The sequence below is a fragment of the Phyllobates terribilis genome, unplaced genomic scaffold (assembly GCF_046119375.1).
Source record: "Phyllobates terribilis strain yellow unplaced genomic scaffold, ASM4611937v1 Scaffold_5__5_contigs__length_657084704, whole genome shotgun sequence".
Lineage (NCBI taxonomy): Eukaryota > Metazoa > Chordata > Amphibia > Anura > Dendrobatidae > Phyllobates > Phyllobates terribilis.
The window spans coordinates 223147709-223172295 of NW_027362765.1; the positions used below are offsets into that span (position 1 = coordinate 223147709).

A 24587-nucleotide genomic window follows, 5' to 3' on the forward strand; every position below is an offset into this window, starting at 1 on the left:
AGTTCACATGGAACAGACTGGAAAATACAGGAAGATGGTTAGAAAACAGGAGGTAGATACGGAGGCAGGGAAAGGGAACAAGCAGAAGCAAATACACACAAGTTACTTACAATGAAGTAGCGAGTAGAGATGAGCGTTGTTCTACTCGAACTGTTCGCCAATCTCAAATTCGAGCTGTTTTGGGCGGTGTTCGAGCCGATCGGCGAACACGAACAATTTGAGAAAAATTCGGCTGTTCGAGGTTATGTTCGATAACTGTTCGTGCACCAAAATCATAACTGGATTTTTTCTCAGTAATGATGAAAATTAATGTTAATACGCAGTTTGAGTGTACAGCGGGGCGGGGGGAGGGGCAGGGGATGGATCTCTGCAGGAACAATGAAGATCTCCATTTTTTTTTCTCTTTCCCGCATTTGCAGTGGGGAGGTGCAATCTGTCAGCCTATCAGCAGCGCACACACGGAGCGAAGTGCATTTTTTCACACAAGCAAGGGCATGTGTCATTGGCAGTGTATGTCACATGTCCTTGCCCTATAAGACCAAGCCATTTTCCCCGTCGCCACCATTTTCTCACTGCTGCAGCTGCGTGTTAGACGGCACCGCTGTTGCTGTGTGCGCTATACCTTGTTAATTTCAAGCCAATTTTCGCACAAATATACAGATAGCTTGGGAGTAGGGAATAGTTGTGATTGCAGTCCTTTTAAGGACTAGGTTACAGCATTTCCTACGACTTTTATCAGGCAGGTCTGTGCTCTTAAATAGATAGATTGTGGGAGTAAAGACTAATTGTAATTGGAGTCCTTTTCAGGACTAGGTTACATCAGTTCCTATCAGTTTTTGCCAGGCAGGTCTGTGCCAGTGCTGTGCAAGTTTTTTTCACAGCATTTGGCTGAATCTAGCAAAGCTAATCCTTTTTGGCCTATTGCAGAGTGTGTTAGTCAGTGGAGTAGCCTATCTGTGTTGCAAGATATACCACCTGTGTATAGAATACCAATTTTTTTACTGCACCTAGTGAAGTAAAATCTTTTGGGCATAGCATCATTCTATTAGTCCATCTATACTGACCTCCATCAGGTTGCAAACTGAATATAATTTTTTTCTGCATCTAGCTCTGAAAAAATATTTGGGCTTCTAGCAGTGTGTGGGACTTGGTCTATTAGTCCATCTATACTGACCTCCATCAGGTTGCAAATTAAAAATAATTTTTTTCTTCATTTAGCTCTGAAAAAATATTTGGGCTTCTAGCAGTGTGTGGGACTTGTTCTATTAGTCCTTCTATACTGACCTCCAGCAGGTTGCAAATTGAATATAATTTTTTTCTGCATCTAGCTCTGAAAAAATATTTGGGCTTCTAGCGGTGTGTGGGACTTGGTCTATTAGTCCATCTATACTGACCTCCATCAGGTTGCAAATTAAAAATAATTTTTTTCTGCATCTAGCTCTGAAAAAATATTTGGGCTTCTAGCAGTGTGTGGGACTTGGTCTATTAGTCCATCTATACTGACCTCCATCAGGTTGCAAATTAAAAATAATTTTTTTCTTCATTTATCTCTGAAAAAATATTTGGGCTTCTAGCAGCGTGTGGGACTTGTTCTATTAGTCCATCTATACTGACCTCCATCAGGTTGCAAATTAAAAATAATTTTTTTCTGCATCTAGCTCTGAAAAAATATTTGGGCTTCTAGCAGTGTGTGGGACTTGGTCTATTAGTCCATCTATACTGACCTCCATCAGGTTGCAAATTAAAAATAATTTTTTTCTTCATTTATCTCTGAAAAAATATTTGGGCTTCTAGCAGCGTGTGGGACTTGTTCTATTAGTCCATCTATACTGACCTCCATCAGGTTGCAAATTAAAAATAATTTTTTTCTGCATCTAGCTCTGAAAAAATATTTGGGCTTCTAGCAGTGTGTGGGACTTGGTCTATTAGTCCATCTATACTGACCTCCATCAGGTTGCAAATTGGATAAAAAAAATTTCTGCATCTAGCTCTGAAAAAATATTTGGGCTTCTAGCGGTGTGTGGGACTTGGTCTATTAGTCCATCTATACTGACCTCCATCAGGTTGCAAATTAAAAATAATTTTTTTCTGCATCTAGCTCTGAAAAAATATTTGGGCTTCTAGCAGTGTGTGGGACTTGGTCTATTAGTCCATCTATACTGACCTCCATCAGGTTGCAAATTGAATAAAAAAAATTTCTGCATCTAGCTCTGAAAAAATATTTGGGATCTAGCGGTGTGTGGGACTTGGTCTATTAGTCCATCTATACTGACCTCCATCAGGTTGCAAATTAAAAATAATTTTTTTCTGCATCTAACCCAGCCAATAGTTTTGGCCTAATACCACAGTTTGGCCACTCAGCTCTGCTCGGTTACCATCCATTGTTTTTTTGTGCAAACAACTCCAGAGTTGTGAATTAGTTAACCACCAAAATGAGTGGAAAAAGGCCTGCTGCTGGTGGAAAGGGGAATAGGCGTGTTGGGAAGGGGAAAAAAGGTTGTGTCCGTGGGGTAGGTGCAGAAGAAAGACCATCTTCCAGCCAAACTAAAATGTCTACTTCTTTTAGCGGACAATGTGATAAGATCCCTTTCTTACGGCCACGCCAATCGCTACAAATTCCAGATGAGGCACAAAAACAGCAGGTGCTTCAACGGATATCAAGTGCTCCTTTAAGTGGGCTCTCCTCCACATCAACTTCAACATCACAAATACTCCAGTCCTCAAAGGTGTCACCCAAATCGCACTTGCTTCCTCACAGCTCCCAAATCTCCAGCTGCCCGTCTGAGTATGAGGTAGAACAGATGGTTGAGTCTGCAGAGCTGTTTACTCATACTATAGCCTGGGAATCAGAGGTCGACTCCAGCGCTTCTGTGAATCCAGACGAGGAAATGATCTGCACTGATGCCCAGAATCTTTATGAGTCGGATCCAGGACCAGACGCAGAAGGTTCTGACCATAATGTAGACCCTCATTCCCAAACTGTAACTCCTGTTGGTGGAGACAATGAGGAAGACGATGATAAGACTCAAATACCTGATTGGAGCGACAACTTTAGTTTTTTGTCAGGGCAGGAACAGGTTGGCTCTGAGGACGACGGGTGTGATAACGCACAGGGTGATGATGATGAGGTCGGAGATCCCACTTACTGTCAACCCACAGTCAGCCAAGAGATGAGGTCAGCAGAGGAGGTGGAGGAAGATGCTAGTGACGACGAGGTCAGGTTGCGCCTTCCTGGACAGAGACGTAGTACTGGAAGCACGTCAACAACTGCATCCTCAAACACAACTCTGCCTCTCACCACAAGTCGTGGTGGCTCTTCAGGTCGCATGGGTGCTAAGCCTTGCATAGCCTGGGCATTTTTTCAGATCGATAAAGATGACCCAACTCGTGTTATCTGTAACATTTGTCAGCAAAAGCTAAGTAGAGGCCAAAAAATACATAGTTTGAGTACTTCATGCATGAACCGGCACATGGACATGAAGCATAAGTTGCAGTGGGAAGCTCAGTGTGCTACAATGCGGTCTAGCCGGCCGGGCCAACCACCGTCTGCCATATCTTGTGCATCCGCGGCCTCTTCATCCTCTGTGACTGGGGGGACAGCAGTCACACCTGTTTTGGGGCGCAGACCTGCCACCTCTTTACCCGCAACAGCCAGCGTGATTGGCAGGTCATCATTTTCTTTGGAGGTGGTAACACCAGCTGGTCTTGAGCGCTGTCCGACATCGATAGCACCACCTTTGGATCAAGGCAACCTAACATGTCCGCCTGCATCTTCCTCACAGACCGGCAGTTTGCCGGGGACACCCTTATCAACCCCGTCTAAGCACAATAGCCAGCCCTCGGTCCCTCAGATGTGGACAAGTAAAAGACCATTTCCTCCTAGCCATGAGAAAGCTAAGAGGTTGAATTTCACCATCTGCAAGCTCTTGGCTACAGAAATGCTGCCTTTCCGCCTGGTGGACACAGAGGATTTTCGAGACCTTATGTCCGTCGCAGTGCCCCAGTACCAGATGCCCAGTCGGCACTACTTCTCAAAGAAAGGTGTGCCTGCGCTCCACCAGCATGTCGCACACAACATCACCGCTTCTTTGAGAAACTCTGTGTGTGACAGGGTGCATTTCACCACAGACACTTGGACGAGTAGGCATGGACAGGGGCGTTACATGTCGCTGACTGGGCACTGGGTAACTATGGTGACAGCAGGACAAGGGGCTGCTGTCCAAGTCTTGCCGTCCCCACGAGTTGTGCGTCAATCCTCTTTATGTCATTTTTCCTCCACTGCTTCTGCCTCCTCAACCTCCTCTCGGTCTTCCACCTGCACCCAAAGCCTGTCTGGTCATGCCACAAGCTTTCTAACTGCGCAGAAGGGATCCTGCACACCTCCTTACTATGCTGGCAGTAGGGCTCAACGTCATCAGGCGGTTTTTACATTGAAATGTCTGGGAAATGTGAGTCACACAGCTGAGGAGTTGTGGTCAGCTCTGGAGAACCAATTTCATGAATGGTTGTCTCCACTGGACCTGAAACCAGGGAAGGCCGTGTGCGACAATGCTGCAAACCTGGGTGCGGCCCTTCGCCGGGGCAATGTCACACACGTGCCTTGTATGGCTCACGTGTTGAACCTGGTTGTCCAGCAATTTTTAGCCCACTATCCCAGACTAGATGGCCTTCTGCAGAGGGCACGGTCGCTGTGTGCTCACTTCCGCCGTTCGCATCCCGCAGCTCAGCGACTTACATCTCTACAGAAGTCGTTGGGCCTGCCACTTCACCGGCTAAAATGCGATGTGCCTACCCGGTGGAATTCAACTCTGCACATGTTGCAGCGACTGTGGCAGCACCGACAAGCCCTGGTGCAATACGTTCTGACGTATAGCCTGGGCCAACGAGATTCAGAGGTGGGGCAAATCACGCTGGAGGAGTGGTCTCAGATCAGGGACCTATGCACCCTTCTGCACAGTTTTGAAATGGCGACGAAGATGTTTAGTGCTGACTATGCCATTATCAGCATGACTATTCCGGTGATTTACATGCTGGAGCACATGTTAAACAGAATTCGGAGTCAGGTGGTGGCACAAGAGGAGGTGGAGGAAGTAGAGGAGGAGGAGTTGTATGCGGAAGGGCTAACATCTGCAAGGTCCAGACGGTCGGCAGCACCAAGGCGGCAGGCATGTGAGGGTGGGGGAGATGATTTTACCAGGGCGCATGGTAGCAGCCAAACTAGTGAGGAAGGTGCAGGAGCCCAGGAAGAAGTGGAGGACGAACTGATGGAAGACTCATCAGATGAGGGAGACCTTGATCACATTTCTGTTGTGCGAGGTTGGGGGGAGAGGACAGAGGAAGGAAGCATGATTGCTACCTCGCCACCAACACAACAGGGACTTGGTGCTCCTGGATGCGCAACACACATGAGTGCCTTCTTGCTGCACTACCTGCAGCATGACCCTCATATTGTCAGAATTCGAAGTAATCATGACTACTGGGTTGCCACACTCTTAGATCCCCCAAACTTTTCGATCAACCTTTTCATTTTAATAAAGACCAAAAAAATGGTCATTTTTGAAATTATAAGCATTAGCAGGTTGTTAGAAACTGAAATCAAACAGTTTTCAACTCAAAACTTTATTCTAGGTGATGTTACATTTTCACATAGGACCCCTTGTTCGAAAGGAGCTTCTGAACTCTCTCGTCCATTGAATTTGTCAGGTTTTGGATGGTTTCTGCTTCAATTGTTTTGCATGAGGACAGAATACCCTCCCAGAGCTGTTGCTTAGATGTGAACTGCCTCCCGCCATCATAGACACTCCTTTTAATGATGCTCCAAAGGTTCTGAATGGGGTAGAGGTCAGGGGAGCATGGGGGTCACACCATAAGTTTGTCCCCTTTTATGCCCATATCAGCCAGAGATGCAGATGTTTTATGTGCAGCATGAGATGGTGCATTATCATGCAGAAAAATGATCTTGCTGTGAAATACACGGTTCTTCTTCTTGAACCATGGCAGGAAGTGCTGTTTGAGAAAATCCACATACATTATGGAGTTCATCTTTAGCGCCTTCAGGGATCCTAAAGGGGCCGACAATCTCTCTCCCCATGATTCCAGCCCAAAACATTACTCCACCTCCTCCTTGTTGGCGCTGTAGCCGTGTTTGCGTGGGGTGTCCATCAACCAGCCATCCTCCACTCCATTCATCTGGACCATCGAGCGCTGCACGGCACTCATCCGTGAACAAAACAGTTTTGAAATCAGTCTTCATGTAATGTTTGGCCCACTGGAGCCGTTTCTGCTTGTGTGAAGTGGATAGAGGAGGTCGACAGGATGGCATATGCACAGCTGCAAACCTCTGAAGGACCCTGCATCTTGTTGTTCGGGGGACGTTGGAGGCACAAGCAGCTTCAAAAACTTGTCTGCTGCTATGACAAGGCTTTCTTGCCGCTGCTGTTTCAACCTGACGTAATTGCCTGTAGGAAAGAGTCCTCAATTTGCCCTTATCAGCACGCACACGTGTGTACTGTGAATCAGCTACATACTTCTTGATTGCCAAGACACTTCATCCTGATCATCGCACAATGTTGATTGTAGTCATGCCTTGACCTAAACACTCCACAATTTGTTGCTTCTCAGCAGCCGACACATCCTTTTTCTTTCCCATTTTGGCAGAAAATGTAGGCTGCTTAATAATGTGAGAGAGCCTTCTTAAGTAGTCTTGCCTTTCATTGGACACACCTGCCAAACTAATTAGCACAGGTGTCTGCAATTGCTTACAGTGATATAAAGAGCCCTGACACACATCACCATCAATGAGTTTAACTGACAAACAAACAAATTCTTCCCTTATCACTCCTAAACACTTTTTGCATAATAATTTGGAACGCGGTGTACATGTGCTTTTCCACAAAACACCAGTGGTTCACGTAGTGAATCTTACAGTTCTAACTTGCCAACCGTGGTCTGTATGGAATTGTTCAATAAAGGGCCCAAAATTAAGATAACATAGATGGGAGAGGTCTCTATGAATAGGAATTCCTAAGTATTTGATACCCTGTGAGGGCCAGGCAAAGGGAAAGTTGGACTGGATGGAATCCTATATGGATTTAGGGAGGGAGACATCGAGGGCCTCAGACTTCGCTGCATTGATTTTAAAATTTTACCATGTAACAAAGTGATCTATTTCAGCCATAACAGCAGGGATGGATATATGTGATTGAGTGATATATACTAGGACATCATCAGCAAATAGAGAGCACTTGTACTCGGTGCCTCCCACCTCAATCCACCTAATATTGGGGTTATGGCGAATTGATGAGAGCAGGTGCTCCGTCACTAGGATGTATAAGAGAGGGGACAGAGGACATCCCTGCCTTGTCCCATTGGTGATTGTGAAAGGTGATGAAAATGTTCTGACGCACCCCCTGGGCCTTGGGACACCCGGAGCCGGACCCTTTTTGGTGGATGCTGGTGGTTGTAGTCTTCGTGGCGGCGATCCGGTTCCGTGGCTCAGGGCGGTCAAACCAGTGGCGGAACTATTTATGTGGTTTTGATGTTTAAATGTCTGACTACGCCACCCGTGGATTGCGGTCAGAGTGAACCGCCGCTACAGGGCAGACCGCTAAGGCTGGTGTTGTGGGTGCAGCAGAGCGTAGCATAACTCCCCACGGGAGGAGTATAGCCTCAGGGCAGTGTATGCGGAGGATGGGGGTGATGGTGCAGGGCAGCAGCAGTAACGACACGGAGTCAGTGATGCAGTTCAGGGCCTTTACTCACAGTTCTTATTATCCAGACCACGTCTGCAGGTAACGGCTGCCCACGTCGTACTGTGCTCACCAGGTGAGGGGCTCAGACAACTCCCAGATAACTTTGGAGCGCTTCACAGGACCCCCTTTGTGTGTCCTTTGTCTGGCCTTTCTTACCAACACTTCTGTCCGGATGCCTCGGGCCTCCTCTTGGTAAACTTGGCGCCAGTTTCCCTGACCCTATGTGGTGCCTTCCTAGCGGGTGGAGCAAGGGGCTGCGCCACATAAAATGTCAGAGCCTCCGGTTTCTAGCTGAGGGTCGTTTCCTGCCTCCACTAGTTCGGGGACCGGTCTCCCCCTTTGGCCTGACCCCTCCACGCAGGTGGATTCGGGCGTGCGGTGGCGACTCGCCCGTCCGCACCCCTGGGATCCCTTCATTCCTTGTTCCTGGAGCCTTCTCCGCTCCTCTTCCTTCCTTCTCCCTCTTGCAGGCCTGGGCCTCTGTTACTAGGCCCGCCTCCGGAGCAGAGCTCATGCAGAGCCCCTGCTCCCTGCCACTTCTGCTCAGACTTCTCTGCACTGAACTAAGATGGTGCCCACCTTTTATACTCCCTTCTCAATGCACCCAGGAACTGCTTCCTCCCTGCTCCTGCACTGCAGGGTTCCCCTTCCTCAGTGTTCCCTCCCCCCACTCCAGCCAGGGACAGGGACTGTCGTGCCCATCTCAGGGGCATATTGGTCGCCCTGCCCCACGGCAATGTGGTGTAATGCATGCAGGTGTCGGGTCCTGATCCACACTCCATCCTTATCTGAGAGTGAGATATCACACCTCTGGGTGAGGTGCAATACGTCTGTAGCAACCGAGCCCTCAGTGCTACAGTTCCATTTATCTTCAGCCTAGGTGACGTATTGTGATACAGGGCCGTGATTTTGGCTATAAAAGGGTCCCCTAGACCCCTACCCCAAGGTTTTTAAGAGAATCATATATGGCGTGCCAGGAGACTCTATGGAATGCTTTCTCAGCATCCAACGAGAGTATCTACTTACAAATTTTTAACTGCATCTAGCCCAGGAAATACTTTGTGCCTAGTAGCAGTGTCTGCTAGTCAGCGGATTATCCCGGCTGTTAAGCAAGCTACACCACCTGTAGTTTGGACACTTAATTTTTTCAAAGGAAATGCTTCGGGACCACGGGATACTTAGTGAAGAGCATCAGGAGGCACCCCAAGGCATAGGGGCTGGGACTGGCACTAGGATGCCTTGCGGTGGACAGCCGAGCTCGATCCTTATAAAAGCTTTTTAACTGCAGCAGCTTTAGTGGACGCTACTGGAGCTGGAATTACGCGGCTGCTGGCATGAGACTTGCCCTCCAATAGATCCTTGTAAATGGATTTAAAGTGTATTCATTTAAATTAGAGGGACAATTTAAATTAAAAAGCTTAGAGCTGCCTCCACCACAGGGGGGCTCTCTCGACCCACCAGCGGACAGGCACCAGTATTGGGAGAGGGGGGCTGGCCGTCAGGGTTCACCGCGGCTCTGGCACAAACCCGGCGACACGGAGGTGGCACGGGCAGGAGCGGACTGGCCGTCTCGGCTTCTCACTTTTTGGATTTTAGAAGGGCATGACATGCCTATATCTGTGTCTCCCCCTCCTTTTACTCCTCCACCTCTTTTCTTTTCGCATGACTATATGTACTTGTCACTTTTCCATGTGTTAGTTGTGTCTTCTGAGCAGTTTGTCAGCTTTTGGACACCTTTGAAGGTGTTTTCTATGTGTTTCTATGTGTTTTTGTTTGCCTGCCATTGGTTTTAACGGTGTTCGAAGGTGTTCGACGAACAGTTCGACGAACAGTTCGGCGAACACACGGGTGTTCGACGAACCGAACCGAACTCGAACACTACGGGGGTGGCTCAACACTAGTAGCGAGTGGACACAAAACTCACAAACAGAAGTACAGAGACAACGAGTTGGAGTTAGGTGCACGTCTGGACTGCCTCTTGAGGTTGGGAAGGAAAGTATTCTGTGGAGCATTGTCATCCTGTGTGGATTCTGTGTGGGCAGCAGTCTCTTCAGGTTGGAGAACTGGTAGGCTACCTACACACATTACCCATCGGGGCTGCTCCAGAATACTGGGAAGGGAAGCTTTAGCAGAAGCCTCAGGGCTAGGGTCATCGAAGACCATTAGAAAGGCCACCAGGAAGGCCTGCAGGTCAAAGACGATAGGATCCCATGCTTCCCATAGGGGGGTGATCCAATTCAAGGCATCACCCGCTAAACAGGACATCATGAATGCTACTTTCACCCGATCAGTGGGAAAATAGTGAGCATAGAATTTGAAATGCAGCATACATTGCTCCACAAATGCATGGCTTTGTTTTGGATCCCCATAGTACCGTGGTGGATCCGCAGGAACGAGTGCTGATAGCTCCATTTGGGCTGGTGCGTAAATCGCCTGGACCTCAGCTTGAGAAAAAAATTTTTCTTGGTGCACGTATTCGCCAGACAAGGATTCAAATGTCTGAGAGCGAAGGGCCGTGGGGCTCAACGGGAACCATGGCCTGAGCAAACTGTTACGCTCGCGCCCGGACTGACTGGCGTGAGCGTGATTAGTGATCCCACTGGACAGTCAACCAAGGTGTGCCTGGAGGGGCGTAACTAAGTATCAACCCGGTCCGACCAAGGTCGCACGGCGGTTCAGTCGACTCCGTGAACCAAGGAGGAGCCGAGCAGAGGGACCAGGTGCTACTCCAGGTCAGACCCCGGTCACAGCTGTTGACCCACACCGGGGAATGCAGGAACAGGCAGGTTAGCTGGTATTCAGATAGTTGGGTACTGGCAGGCACGGCTGGTATGACGGCAGGTGGGTACTTAGCAGGCACGGCTGGTATGAAGGCAGGTGGGTACTGGCAGGCACGGCTGGTATGAAGGCAGGTGGGTACTGGCAGGCACGGCTGGTATGCAGATAGGCGGGTGTTGACAGGCACGGCTGGAATGCAGACAGGCAGATACTGGCAGGTATGAACGCAGGCTGGATAGGGACCTGTACAGACTGGGATACTGGAACAGAGCCGCAGGTGCAATGGACTAGCAGAGCAAAACCGCAGGAGCGGTGAACAAGCAGAGCGGAGTAAAACCACAAGTGCGGTGAACAAGCAGAGCGGAGCAAAACCGCAGGTGCGGTGAACAAGCAGAGCAGAGCAAAACCGCAGGAGCGGTGAACAAGCAGAGCAGAGCAAAACCGCAGGAGCGGTGAACAAGCGGAGCAAAACCGCAGGTGCGGTGAACAAGCTGGAGCAGAGCGGAACCGCCGGAGCGGTGAACAAGCAGAGCAGAACAGAACCCCAGGTGCAGTAAACAAGCGGAACTGCCGGAGCGGTGAACAAGCAGAGCAGAACAGAACCGCAGGTGCGGTAAACAAGCGGAGCAGAGCGGAACCGCCGGAGCGGTGAACAAGCAGAACAGAACAGAGCAGAAGGTGAAGGCAGACAGGACAGGGCTCTGTTCACATGGAACAGACTGGAAAATACAGGAAGATCATTAGAAAACAGGAGGTAGATACGGAGGCAGGGAAAGGGGACAAGCAGAAGCAAATGCACACAAGTTACTTACAATGAAGTAGCGAGTGGACACAAAACTCACAAACAGAAGTACAGAGACAACGAGTTGGAGTTAGGTGCAGGTTCAGACACTGCAGGAAAAGGGAAGGCACGGACATAGAGAGAAACAAGTAACGGGCTAGGACACTGTTCAGACAGGAACTGAACCGGGAACAAGATACAGGAACGAGCCTGGAAACTCAGCCCCCAGGGTGGCAGAAACAGACTAGAAGTAAGAGATACAGGTAGTGGCCCTGGGTACTCAGCCCCCAGGGTGGCGGAAACAGACTAGAAGTCAGAGATACAGATAGCGTCCCTGGGTACTCAGCCCCCAGGGTGGCAGAACAGACTAGATACAGGACAGGACCTGGCAACTCAGTTGCAAAAGACAAACTGAGTGAAAGTGTTGCTCAGGCACCTCCTACTGGGTGGAGGGGGGTTAAGTATCCAGTGACTCATAGCAATAGGCTGGGGACGCATTAGGACTGTGCACACAGTAGCTATAAGAAACAAGCAGAAAGCCGCGCCGACGCCCTAAGCAATCAGACAAGAGACATGGACACAGCAGGTACTGGAGCAAAGAGTGCAGCATGGACTGACAGGTAAGATTGCGGTCTTGCATGGTGGGAGGTGGTGCACCATGCAAGCACACCGCCAGGGATGTTACAGGATTCATTTTGTGAGGTAAAATATTGTTTAAAAACAGGCAGTGGAATGTTTTACCTCACAAAATGAATCCTCTGCGATCCCCTGCTGTAATGTCTGTATTGTCTTTTGCTTCCTCCCTGTCCAGGAGATGTGGTATGTTCCGTACATTGTCAGACACAGCCAATTCTTAAAATGAACTTTTGTTCGTGGGAAAACCCCTTTAAAGGTTTAAAATCCTGCAGTGCCCGCAAGGTCCCCCTGCTCAAGAAGGCACATGTGCAGGCCCGTCTCAAGTTTGTCAATGAACACCTGGATGATTCTGTGAGTTATTGGGAAAAGGTGCTGTGGTCAGATGAGACAAAAATTGAGCTCTTTGGCATTAACTAAACTCGTCGTGTTTGGAGGAAGAAGAAGGATGAGTACATCCCTAAGAACATTGTCCAAACAGTGAAGCATTGTGGGGGAAACATTATACTTTGGGGGTGCTTTTCTGCAAGGAGGACATGATGACTGCACCGTACTGAAGGGAAGATGGATGGGGTCATGTATCGTGAGATTTTGGCCAACAACCTCCTTGCCTCAGTAAGAGCATTGAAGATGAGTCGTGGCTGGATCTTCCAGCATGACAGTGACCCGAACCACACAGCCAAGGCAACAAAGGAGTGGCTCAAAAAGAAGCACAGTAGCGTCATGGCGTGGCCTAGCCAGTCTCCAGACCTTAATCCCATAGAAAACTTATGGAGGGAGTTGAAGCTCTGAGTTGCCAAGTGACAGCCTCAAAATCTTAATGATTTAGAGATGATCTGCAAAGAGGAGTGGACCAATATTCCTCCCGACATGTGCACAAACCTCGTCATCAACTACAAAAAAAAGTCTGACTGCCCTGCTTGCCAACAAGGGTTTTGCCACCAAGTATTAAGTGTTGTTTGCCAGAGGGATCAAATACTTATTTCTCACTGCAAAATGCAATGAAAAATTATCTAATTTATACAATGTGATTTTCTTGATTTTTTTTGGGATATTCTATCTCTCAATGTTAAAATTAACCTACCCTTAAAATTATAGACTGTTCATGTCTTTTTCAGTGCGCAAACTTACAAAAACAGCAAGGGATTAAATAATTATTTCCCCACTGTAACTTAATGTATGGACATCTATGGTGTGATTTCTTTGCCTGTGTGGATTGGATGGGTTGTTACTGACATCTGATGAAAATTTCAGGTCAATAGCTCCTTTAGAAATATATTTACTTAGAACATTGGTGACGTGTTCAATACTTATTTCACCCGCTCTATATAGCTACAAATGAGAAAACGTTCAGTCAACACATGCCCTAACACAAGAACAAAAAGACTAAAAAAAATCTAAAGCAATCTAGGGGGCCAGATATCAATCAATATCCAAAAACACACAGAGTTCACATAGGCTCAATATCGCCAATGAACAGTCAGATGCACAAAATAAAAATAATTTGACATTATAATACAGATCTCTAAAACAGGGCACTTATTATTTATGTACTAGGCTTACCCTGTGACATAAAGTAGATGTTCCTGTGGTTAGCACTGGAGTCCTCAAGTTCATATCCCACCAAGGACAACATCTGCAAGGGGTTTGTATGTTCTCCCACGTGTTTACGTGGGTTTCCTCCGAGTTCTCTGGATTTCTCCCATACTCCAAAAACATACTGATAGGGAATGTAGATTGTGAGCCCCAATGGGGATGATGTGGTCTATAAAAAGCAGTGGAAATTAATGGCGTTATATAAGCAAAATGAATAAAGGAATAGACAACATGTGCTTAGCTGCCACTGCATTTTCGTCAGGAGTATTTGAACTGAAGAGTACCAGGATTTTATAGTACTGTATATGGACATGTACCTCAGCAAGATGTAATTTCCGGCGCTCAGTGCCTATCTCTTTTGGGATGATCTAATATAAAAAATTTGAATATAAAACAATTAAAATGACCTAAAAGTGTGTAAATAACCCTGAACCCTACAGTACTTTGTGGTCACTTGACTATGTTTAGAGAACCAATCAAAAGTGAGTAAAGAGTGAAGTTCTGCACCATTCAGGTGTTCGCACGGGAGTGTTTGTAATGACAATGCTTATTTACTAGTATTGTAAAGAGAATAAAATTAACTGTTCGGCTATTTTCACACTAGGCATTTTTCAGTGTTTAGTTATGCTTTTTTCATGCAAATTTTCAGCTGTGTTTTACAGTACCAGCAAAGTCAATTAGATTGAAAGTAATGGGTAGTGCAAAAAACACAGGTATCAGATTTTGCTGCGTTTTTAGTGGGAAAAAAAGCAAATACAACAGTATGTGAAACCCATTTAATCTTGTGATTTTCCCAAGTTTAAACCATCTAGCTTTGGTCACCTGAGATGGCAGTTAGGATTAGTACAGTTTTATTAAATTAGTGATGCGTACAACGTAAATATTGGCTGAGCAAGGTGTGAAATTGAATAATGCATGTGGCCAACCAAAGTGTGAGATTGAACAATGCCTGTGGCCGACCAAGGTGTGAGATTGAACAATGCCTGTGGCTGACCAAAGTGTGAGATTAAACAATGCCTGTGGCCTACCAAGGTGTGTGACTAAACAATGCCTGTAGCAGACCAAGGTGTGAGACTGAACAATGCCTGTGGCCAACCAAGGTGTGAGATTGAACAATGCCTGTGGCTGACCAAGGTGTGAGATTGGACAATGCTTGTGGCCGACCAAGGTGTGAGATTGAACAATGCCTGTGGCTGACCAAGGTGTGAGATTGAACAATGCCTGTGGCCGACCAAGGTGTGAGATTGATCAATGCCTGAGCAACTGAATGGCAGACCAAAGTGTGAAAATAAACAGTGTCCTACAAACTCAATAGTCTGCCAATGTCTTAGGTAAACTATTCCTGAATAATTTACTTCCCTCACTGTTATATTTGTAATTGTGGTAACTATGGTTTCACATATGTCTTGCATTGGTAACCTGTGTTCATGCTTCTGTGGTGGAAACAAAGCTGAACTTTGGCATCCTGAAAAAACGCACCAAAATCTGCATTTTTGAAGCTGCTTCTTTTCTGCCAAGAGAGCAGGTTTTGCTGCAGAAAAAATGCTGAAAAAAATGCCTAGTGTGAACATAGCCTTCAAGTGATACATGTGATCTTTTTTAAAGGGGATTCCAGTGAGCAATCCTTGACAGAAGAGTGCTTCTTGCGCTGCTGCTTGAATCGATTCAAGTACATTTCTATATTCATCGTAGATGAAATTTCCAAAGAAGTTGCTGCATAGCCTAGAGCTTGGAGATCTATGATCTTCACTACCATACTTGCAGATCCCAATTCCCCAAATATGATGGGCTTGGAACTACCTTTCTGTCACTAGTAGCTGAGGTGTCAAGTAACTAGCATTCTTATTCTTTCACATATTAGCAGCCATAGGCTAATACAACAAATTGTAACTGGGTTCTGCATTGAATCTATTCCGTTTTCTAACGGTTATGGCTACGACAGCCATAACCTGCATCATACTGAGGTGTGCGCCATCACTGCCGCGCCCGTGTATGAGGTGGGCACAGCACACCCCTCACACGTGCCGCCAAATTCACCAGCCATTTGGCGATATTTGGTGTGCTCTATGCCATTGTTGCCTTCCATTGTTCACAGTTCTCATTATTTTCTATGTTGCTGTCACACAGTTACTCATTGCACACAGTGTAACGGTTGTAAGGCTGTGTGCCCACGTAGCATTTTTCAAGCGTATATGCTGCGGAATTTCCGCAGCGTAAACGCTTGAAAAACGCATGTATATCCGCACCCCATGGTCCCCAATGGGATTCCGCAACTTCTATGCACATGCTGCGGATTTTTCCGCAGCGTTTATGCCGCGTTCAAAAATCCGCAGCATGTCATTTAATTTTGCGTTTCCGCAAGCGGAATTGCCTTTGTCCAATGCATAAAAAAAACAAGGCAATTCCGCATGTGGAAAACGCATGATAAACGCGCGAAAAATGCGCGATAAACGCGTGCGGAATTCCGCATGCGTTTTTCCAGGAGAGGACTTGCATTTATGCAGCAGAAATTTTCTGCTTCATAAATGCAACGTGGGCACATAGCTTTACCCATCAAACATTCAGTGGAACTACAAGTCCCAGCACACCCCGTCACGGCTGCAGCGCGGGCCCCGGTACAGCAGGCAGGGTGTGCGCGGAGCTCGCTTGGCTGCAGGGGCACAGCACAGAGCACAGAGCCCGGCGGCCGCCATCTTTATGGAGACCAATCCCAGTTTCCCAGCGTGCAATGAGCGCAGACACAATCACTGCTCCCATCACAATCCCAATCCATAGCTTCTCGTCACTTCCTGCTGCTGCTGCTGTACAATCCCTTCCTGGTGATCTGCCGGGGCTGCGGCTGCCTTTGTCTGTGAGTGTATAATGCAGTGTATTACGCAGTAGGTGACTGTCTCTGAGGACGTGCCCTTCTTATGCCGGGCATAATGATCCACTGTTCTTACTTTCCAGCTTCTGAAACCTGTTTATTGTTTCTATAGCACAAACATATTCCACTCTGCTGTACAAGCTGTGCACGTTTTCCAGTAGACAGTCCTGTAGTAATGCGGGTGACACCTGTCACAGCCTTTGGTGTACTGTTGCCTTGGCAACCTGATTGTGCTGTCTGACAGACACTAGTGTTGTGACCTCGCTCCTAATGGCTGCCAAACCCTCTATATGATGGCTGTCACCGCTGCCTGATGGGCCGAGAGACTTCTAATGGGATCGGGCACTATGGCTGCCCGTTATATTAGCCACAATCCAACACATGACGTACATGGGAGATGCCCCATGGACCCCATTGACTAGGAATAGGTTTTGGGGACCCCTAATTGGACCATCTGCAAAGTTGTCATTCCTATCTGCTGACAGAAACTTAAAGGGAGTCTGTCACCCCCAAAATGCTAATTAAGCCACTCATACAGATGTGTAGGCCACTTAGCCCCAATAAACATCATACCTGTAGTATACATTGCGAACAAAAAAAAAAAAAAGTTCAGCGAAAACACAAAATTTTAACATTCAAGTAGTTTATTGTGAATATTTCATTACAATTTGTATTTTGTCATTAATTAGTATTTATATTTTACTAAGCCAGTTTTGCTATTAGACAGTTTTTGATTATCTCCCCCATTGTGTGCACTTTTAGGCCTCTTTCACACATCCAGATATTTCTGGTACTCGAAAACCCAGTACTTGTGTCCGTGTGTATGATACGTGTAGCAACCATGTGCCACATCAGTGTGACACATACCGACGCCTGGGAATCAGCGGCACAGTTGGCTGAACGCTGCCCTCATCATTGTCCTCTACTTGTGCTGCAATCAGCGCCAGCAGGAGACAATGATGAGAGTAGTAATCTGCTCCCGCTGTCTCCAAGTGTAAAAATAAGAATATAATAAAAAAATTCCTTATACTCACCTGTCCGAAGATGAAATAAGTGTCCCACTGTGTAATCCATGTGACCACACACGCTCAGGAACAGATGAGAATGACTCCAGCTAACAGGCTCCTGACCTACGCTGAGCTCACTGAGCGGTGTCCTGTCACTCAGTGAGCTCAGCGCATTTCAGGGGCGCCTCGCTGCAGCGAGTCATTCTCCCCTGCGCCTCAGCATGTGCAGTCGCCTCAAGCCACCACAGACGCTGATGCAGAATGGTCGGTCAGATGGATTACAGCGTGGGACAGTATGTCAGACAGGTGAGTATTATGGTTGTTTTTCATTTTATTTTTTTTACAGGAGACAATGGCTTCAGGGAATTAGGTGTAAAGGTGAATATAATGTTTATTTTATTCTTATTTCACACTTGCTGGGCACAGCAGGGGCAGAATATGCGGATGTCATCCGTGTGTCATCAGTGTGCACGTGTGTGGGACTTTTTGCGGCCTGTGCTGTAGGTAAAAAACAGACATGTGAGTTTGTTTTGCCCACAGACACATGATCCGTGGAAACATACTGACATGTGCACAGACCCATTCATTTGAATGGGTCTGCGAGTGTCAAGTGTCTCCAGTACGTATGGAAATGGACACCACACGTACTGGATACACGGATGCGTGAAAGAGGCCTTAAGAAGTGAAATCATGACCCAGATTTTACATGTAAAAAATTTTTCACCAGCACTATACATTTTAGTGGTTTAGTTGCCAGAATGAAAAAAAAATGTATTTCTTATACAAATAAAGGGACTTCAGTGTACCATGTCCTCTAAATTTGCATACTGACTGACAGCACACAGGCGAGTCTGCTTGCACTTAATCTGCTGCTCCGCACCTATGTAGTGACACTGCTCTAGCTCAGTGTGCACTCTAATTACTGGTTACAGTCTGACAGTCTTCAGTATGGTACCAGGCAACAGCCGCAGACAGGAGCCATCAATGAGAGCCCACACGGACACTGCAGGAGCTAAGCTACGCTCGCATTGTGTCGTTGCAGACTTTCATCACTGGCTCTTGTTTGCAGTACAGCCCCGAGCATTGGGCACAGACAGGAGCCAGCAATGAGAACTGACACGGCAGGTGCCAATCCACGCGCCACTTGCACACTGACACTGAGCACAGCTAGTTTCCTGCAGTGTTACTGCGGAGGCTCAGAGCCACTAATTGACTTCAGTCAATTAAGATATGGCTAAGTGCTCAGTATTCAAATTGAAGGGGTGTAGCAGTGCACTAAGCTCTTGGTCATGCCAAAACCCCATCGTTTGCATACTAAATACATTGTATTTCTCTGCTGACTAAAATCTATACTACAGGTATGATTTTTATAGGGGTGCCCTACATACATATAAGTGGTTTAATTAGCGTTTTTGGGTGACAGACCTTTAAAGGGTTATTCTCACTACTGGCCCTGAAAACTACTAATGGATATAGCCGATACCGCTGCAGAATATGCAGGCAATAAATATTGAGAGCCATTTATAAACACAATCTCCAGGCCCAGCAGGTCATATTTTATTAATTGGGTATTCACGCAATATTGTAGCTTTTTTTAACCATGATTATCACAAACAAAAGAAGAAAAACAGCCTGCAATTTTTCAGCATTTTTGGAATAATCAGTGGCAAAAAAAACCATAACACAAAATCGTTTCATGTAAATATTACTTGATGGGTGAAGGTTTCCCATCATGGCAGATTCAGCTGAGGTGAGAGTATCCTAACTGTGTGAGGTGCCATCCTAAACCACAGCGTTGTCCTCTTCACCCTCATCTTGTACTTATCCTTCCGTTTAGTAGGACTGTTCATGAGTCAGCAGTCATAGGAAGAATGCGGGTATGTGTAAGATACGAATCCATGAGTATAACATGCTGTTCTCCATGCTGTTAGGTGACATCCCGCACAATGCCAGAACCTCTGGATCTCTCACCACCTGACATTCCTGAGCCGACCTTCCTAGAGACTTTGCTTCGTTATGGACTCTTTTGTGGAGCAATTTTCCAGCTTATTTGCATTTTGGCAATTATATTCCCTGGGAGCAAGTCACAGGAAATGGTGAGTGACCTGAACGAATTGTTTTAATTGGATACTGGGCACAAAATCCCAAATACTAGTCTGAAAAGGTGTGGTTGATTTTTGATGCAGGTTTCCTCCATAAACCTACATAGTACAGAATGTGACCACATCTACCGATAATAACTGTATTAAAAAAAACCTGTGTATTTACCATGTCTACCGATTAGTCTTGTTAAAGGGAATTTCCCACAAATGTGATTATATGTAATATAAACCATTCTATGCTTTTCCCTACCACATATTAGGACATCAGTCAACAGAAGATTCCTGTGCGTTTTGCTGGTAGCACTTGCTCAGCATCACATCTTAAGCTGGCCATACACATAACATGGCTGTCGCTGAATGATGCTTCGGCTAATCGTTTGGCTTGGTCGACAACCATCTCAGCCAACTTTCGTTTGGTTGAGCGCTCCTGTTTTCTCTTTGACAAAGCTGTTGCCAGATAGGTATGGCGGCGGCTTATTTCCGGGAGACAATGCGATCGGCAGTCCGAAACTGAACATGCCCAGTTGACATCTTCCCCGATGATCAGTTGGCTGGCGCTCCCATACATATTAGACTTTTGGCCGAACTGGTTGATATCAGAGGGTTCTGCCAACATTAGTCTAATATGCATGGGGGCCTTTACTTCCTTTTTGATGGTATGAATGTTGCAGCCTGGGGAGCACATAGATAGTGGGTATTGCCTGCGTTCTACATCCATTTTGAGCTAATGAACAATGCAGACATTGCTCTAGGCACCTTGGGGAAAGGGTATATACTAGAATAATAATCTTTTTATCTATATAGCGCCAACATATTCCGCAGCACTTTACAATTCAGACAATTTACAGACATTATCGGCACTGTCCCCATTGGGGCTCACAATCTACATTCCCTATCAGTATGTCTTTGGAGTGTGGGAGGAAACCGGAGAACTAGCCCACTATACATTCCCTCCATTGAAATTCAGTCCAGGTCATATACAGCCTATACACACTCCCAAGGTGTCAATGGGGTCAGAATTGCTGCCTTCATTATTCACTAAATAAATAGTGATGCAAAGTTCAGACAATATACACTATCTATGCACTCTCCAGGGTGTCCAGGGTCCTGGCTGCAGGGGTCTCCGCCATAAAGAACTACTTATTTGGACATCTGCTGACACCCTGTGAGGTGCATAGATAGTGTACATTGCTGGCACTTATCCTCTTCTTTTGATCCTATGAATAATGCAGCCCTGCTCCTGACACCCTGGGGAGCATGCATAGACTAATACAGTACATGTCTTTAGTAGAGGCAATTTATAGTCTATACATGCTCCCCAGGGTTTCAGGACCCCTGGCTGCATTGTTAACGATATCAAAAGGGATGATCCCTATCTATGTGTTCACTCCACAGCCTATTAGGAACTGTGTCAAGAAGCTTACAAAGCCATGCCAGTTTATGTGAGAAGCCCACCATGATTCTATGCTCAACTGCTTTTAGGGGGCACATTATGGTCAGATAGTAATGACAGAATACCCAGTACAAATTACACATTTTTTTTTAAATACTCCTAAATAATAAAGTGTAAAGCCAAGGTCTGTATTATTATATAGGAAGGTATTGTATTTCTGGCAAACCCCCTTTTACATTTCCAATAAGAACTGTAGTAATTTTTCTGCTGGACGGCTGCAGTGAGGATGAGTTGCATGGACTGGTGGCCAGGTATGTGCGCTTCCACATCATACAACTGTATAGGAAACACAGATACATGTGGATGAAGAATGGCTAGAATCCCCATTTTAGCTGTTGCTTGTTCTGTGGCTATGTAATCCACTGTTCCTGTATTGATCACTTTTTTTCACTAAAAATAGGGTAACATAGAGATATACACTGCTCCAAAAAATGAAGGGAACACTTAAATCACACCTTTGATCTTGAAAAATGAAAATCTTTATTGATATAAATTGTGTAATTCATTGAGAACTAAATGACAAAATCAGCGATCAGGAGGGATCAAAATCATCAACCAAATGAGAGCTGGATTCCAAATCACCTCAATTATCAAAGTAATAAATTAAATCACAGGTGGAACCAATTTGCATGAATTTCATCCAAAACTCATAATGGTACTCAGTAGTGTGTATGGTCCCTGCGTGCATGTATGCACTCCTGACGATATCTGGCATTCTCCTCTGAGATGGCTCATGATGTGCTCCTCCCAGACCTGGATTAGGACATTAGTGAGCTCCTGCAATATATATCACCCATGGATGCACTGTTATATAATGTCTCGGAGGTTCTCAGTTTGATTTGGATCTGGAGAACATAAGGATCAACTAATTGCATCAATATCTTTGCCTTTCAAGACAAAAGGGCATGAGGCCAGACTTTGTCCTACACCTGGGGGATCCAGGACCCATGACATTTAAGTACCTAACAGAAATCAGGGTAGTGTTGGCCATCACATGCAGGTTTGTGCAACCCTCCAAGGATTTGTCTCCCCAGACCATTAGTGATCCAGCGCCAAACTCATCATGAGGGATGATTTCCAGGCAGCATAACATTCACCATATCTCCAGAGTCTTTCGTGTCTGTCACATGTGCCCAGTGTGAACCTGCTCTCATCCCTGAAGAGAAAGGGAAGTCAATGGCAGATCTGCCATTTCTGTTGGTCTTTAGTGAATGCTATTTAAGCTGTACAGTGCTGGGCTGTGAGCACAGATCCCACTACAGGGTGTTGGGCCCTGAAGCCACTCTCATGTAGTTTCTGATAATTTTGTTAGAGACAGGCACACCAGTTGCCCGCTGGAGGTTATTTTGTAGGGTCCTGACATATGCTCCTCTTATCCTCCTTCACACATAGGAGCAGATACCAGTCCTGCTGCTGGGACTATGCCCTTCGATTGCACTCTCCGATTCTCCTCTCCTAATTCCTGCTCCATGCTTTTCAGATAATACTGGGAGACCAGCTAAACCTTCTGGCACATATGGATGTGGCATACCGGAGGAGCTGGGCTACCTGTGCAGCCTGGATGGGCTGCATCTACTGCCTCAAGCTACCAGTAGTGACAAAGACACTAGCATAAGCACAGAGCAATCAGTCAGGAAGGATATGAAGAGAGTAACTGCCTGGGGACACCACCTGCAAAACCATTCATTTTTGGCCATTGATTCTCCAGTGCTCCTGTTGTTTCTTTAATTTACAGCAAAACAGGTGAAATTAATTCTCACTTTCTTCTGCTTCCTAACTTGACAGCTTGATATCCCTGAATTTTTTTGGACTTGCAGTGATACTGTAATATGCAACTGTTCTCTTAAAGGGGTTGACCTTTACCTTTTATCAATGCAACATTTAGAAAAATATGCCCACCAATATTGGCTCAATAAATATGCTCAGCAGTCTTGAAATCCACAGAGAAAACTTGTCAGCTTCAGCAAGTGAATATGAAAATAGGAAAAGTACTGCTGGATTTGTATAAAAAAATATGAATCCTTTATTTAATCTTCATTAAAATTCCATATGCATGTCAGGGAAAAGCAGTAACAAACGATGTGTTTCGACCGTTATTTGTATTTTATATAAATTCAGCAGCACTTCTTTTTTTATATATATATATAGGCCATTACTATCTGGTCGGTGGGTGTGCGACACACGGCACTCCTTGTGATCGGCTGATACGGCTGTCAGAAGTTCTTGGATGCTGCTGGAAGACAACAGCTCCGTCATTTCTATAGTGGCTACAACTGGGTATTGCAGGTCCACCTCCTATTCTAATGAACAGGGGATAGATCTGCAGTACCCGGCCACGTCCGCTATAGTTTAATCCCCCCATTCGATCCAGCACGACCGTCCGATAGTAAAAAATTGTACTTTATTGTAATTCCATTAAAAACAAAACCTGACGCGTTTCTGGCACACGGTGTGCTAGAACGCATCAGGTTTGTTCTTCATCGTTTCTAATGGAATTACAATAAAGTACAATTTTTTTACTATCTGGATGGTCATGATGGATCGAATTCACCCCCCACCCTCCACTTTTCTACTCAGCTGCTTTCACAAGTGGTATCGGCACCCTCCAGAGTATTCCAACTGCAAGCATCGATTGCAACAGCATGGTGAGCTATACCAAACCTTTCTCATTTCTTATAGTTTTACTAGAGCTGCTGTGTTACGGCAGCAACCGAGAACTTAAAGCCAGTAACAGCTGATCGGTGGGGGGGTGGGGGTTCCCGGTGTCGTACCCCAATCAGATATTGATGGCCTATCCTAATAAAAAAGTAGTGTCCAACTACTTTAATTTTTTTGAGAAATGTGTATTGGAAACACAAAAGTTTAGATGGAAAGCAGCTTACAGAGCAGGACATAGAAATACTGGCAGACATTGCACATAAAAATCACTTGTGGCTTACATCTGCTTATTAGGTTACAAACTTCATCTGGAAGCATAAAAGTTATGAGGTTCATAGATTGGGTCTATTGGGTAATCCTATTATTAATATTTGGTATTTCGTTGATTACACAGGATAATGAGACTCCAGAAGCAAAAATCATAGAAGTGGTGAAAAAACCCAAGACGGTACCGGTGACAGCAGGGAAAAAGCAAAAGAAAGAGACAAAGAAAAAGCGATGAACGGGAACAAAAGACAAAACCTCTCTCTTTTTTTTTTTTTTTTCTGTTACCTGGACTGATCAGACATTCACACTATCTTTATTGCTATGACAACACTTCTTGTTTTTCATATTGCTGTGTGTTATTATAAGGACATTATGCGGACTTCTATCACTGTTCCCATAAATGTACACTAAGGGGAATGTCTATAGCTACAATTTTTGATGGTGTTAGTAGAAAATAATACTCCTGACATCATTTACACTACAGATCGCTGAGAAATTGAACAAAAAAGTGCAATTCATGGGATGTTTGTCTCTAATAATCAATTACTTTTTCTTCTTTTGTAGAAACTATATAGATTATAAGTGCAATTGGCCTGCAGATGTTACTCACCTGGTATGCCACTATCCAAATCCATTCATTATTTTTCGTTTCCTTCTTTCAGATCAGTTTGTAAAGCTACAACTCACATAATGTG

General features: G+C 45.7%; 1 protein-coding gene across 1 annotated transcript; it reads left to right on the forward strand.

The window, feature by feature from the left end:
• The first annotated feature begins 16255 nt into the window (after window positions 1-16255).
• Window positions 16256-24197, forward strand: MANBAL (mannosidase beta like). The gene is made up of 3 exons (XM_073683844.1): window positions 16256-16390; window positions 19344-19508; window positions 24020-24197. Exons 1-3 carry the CDS (start codon window positions 16268-16270, stop codon window positions 24125-24127), a joined length of 396 nt encoding a protein of 131 aa, XP_073539945.1. The 5' UTR covers window positions 16256-16267; the 3' UTR covers window positions 24128-24197.
• Window positions 24198-24587: the final 390 nt, after the last annotated feature.

Excerpts from the sequence above, each read along its gene's own strand:
- MANBAL (XM_073683844.1), top strand. The coding sequence starts at position 16,268 with ATGAGCGCAGACACAATCACTGCTCCCATCACAATCCCAATCCATAGC. Across the intron at positions 16,391-19,343 it reads GGCTGCGGCTGCCTTTGTCT|GTGACATCCCGCACAATGCC; the intron begins GTGAGTGTATAA and ends CCATGCTGTTAG. Across the intron at positions 19,509-24,019 it reads GGAGCAAGTCACAGGAAATG|GATAATGAGACTCCAGAAGC; the intron begins GTGAGTGACCTG and ends TTGATTACACAG.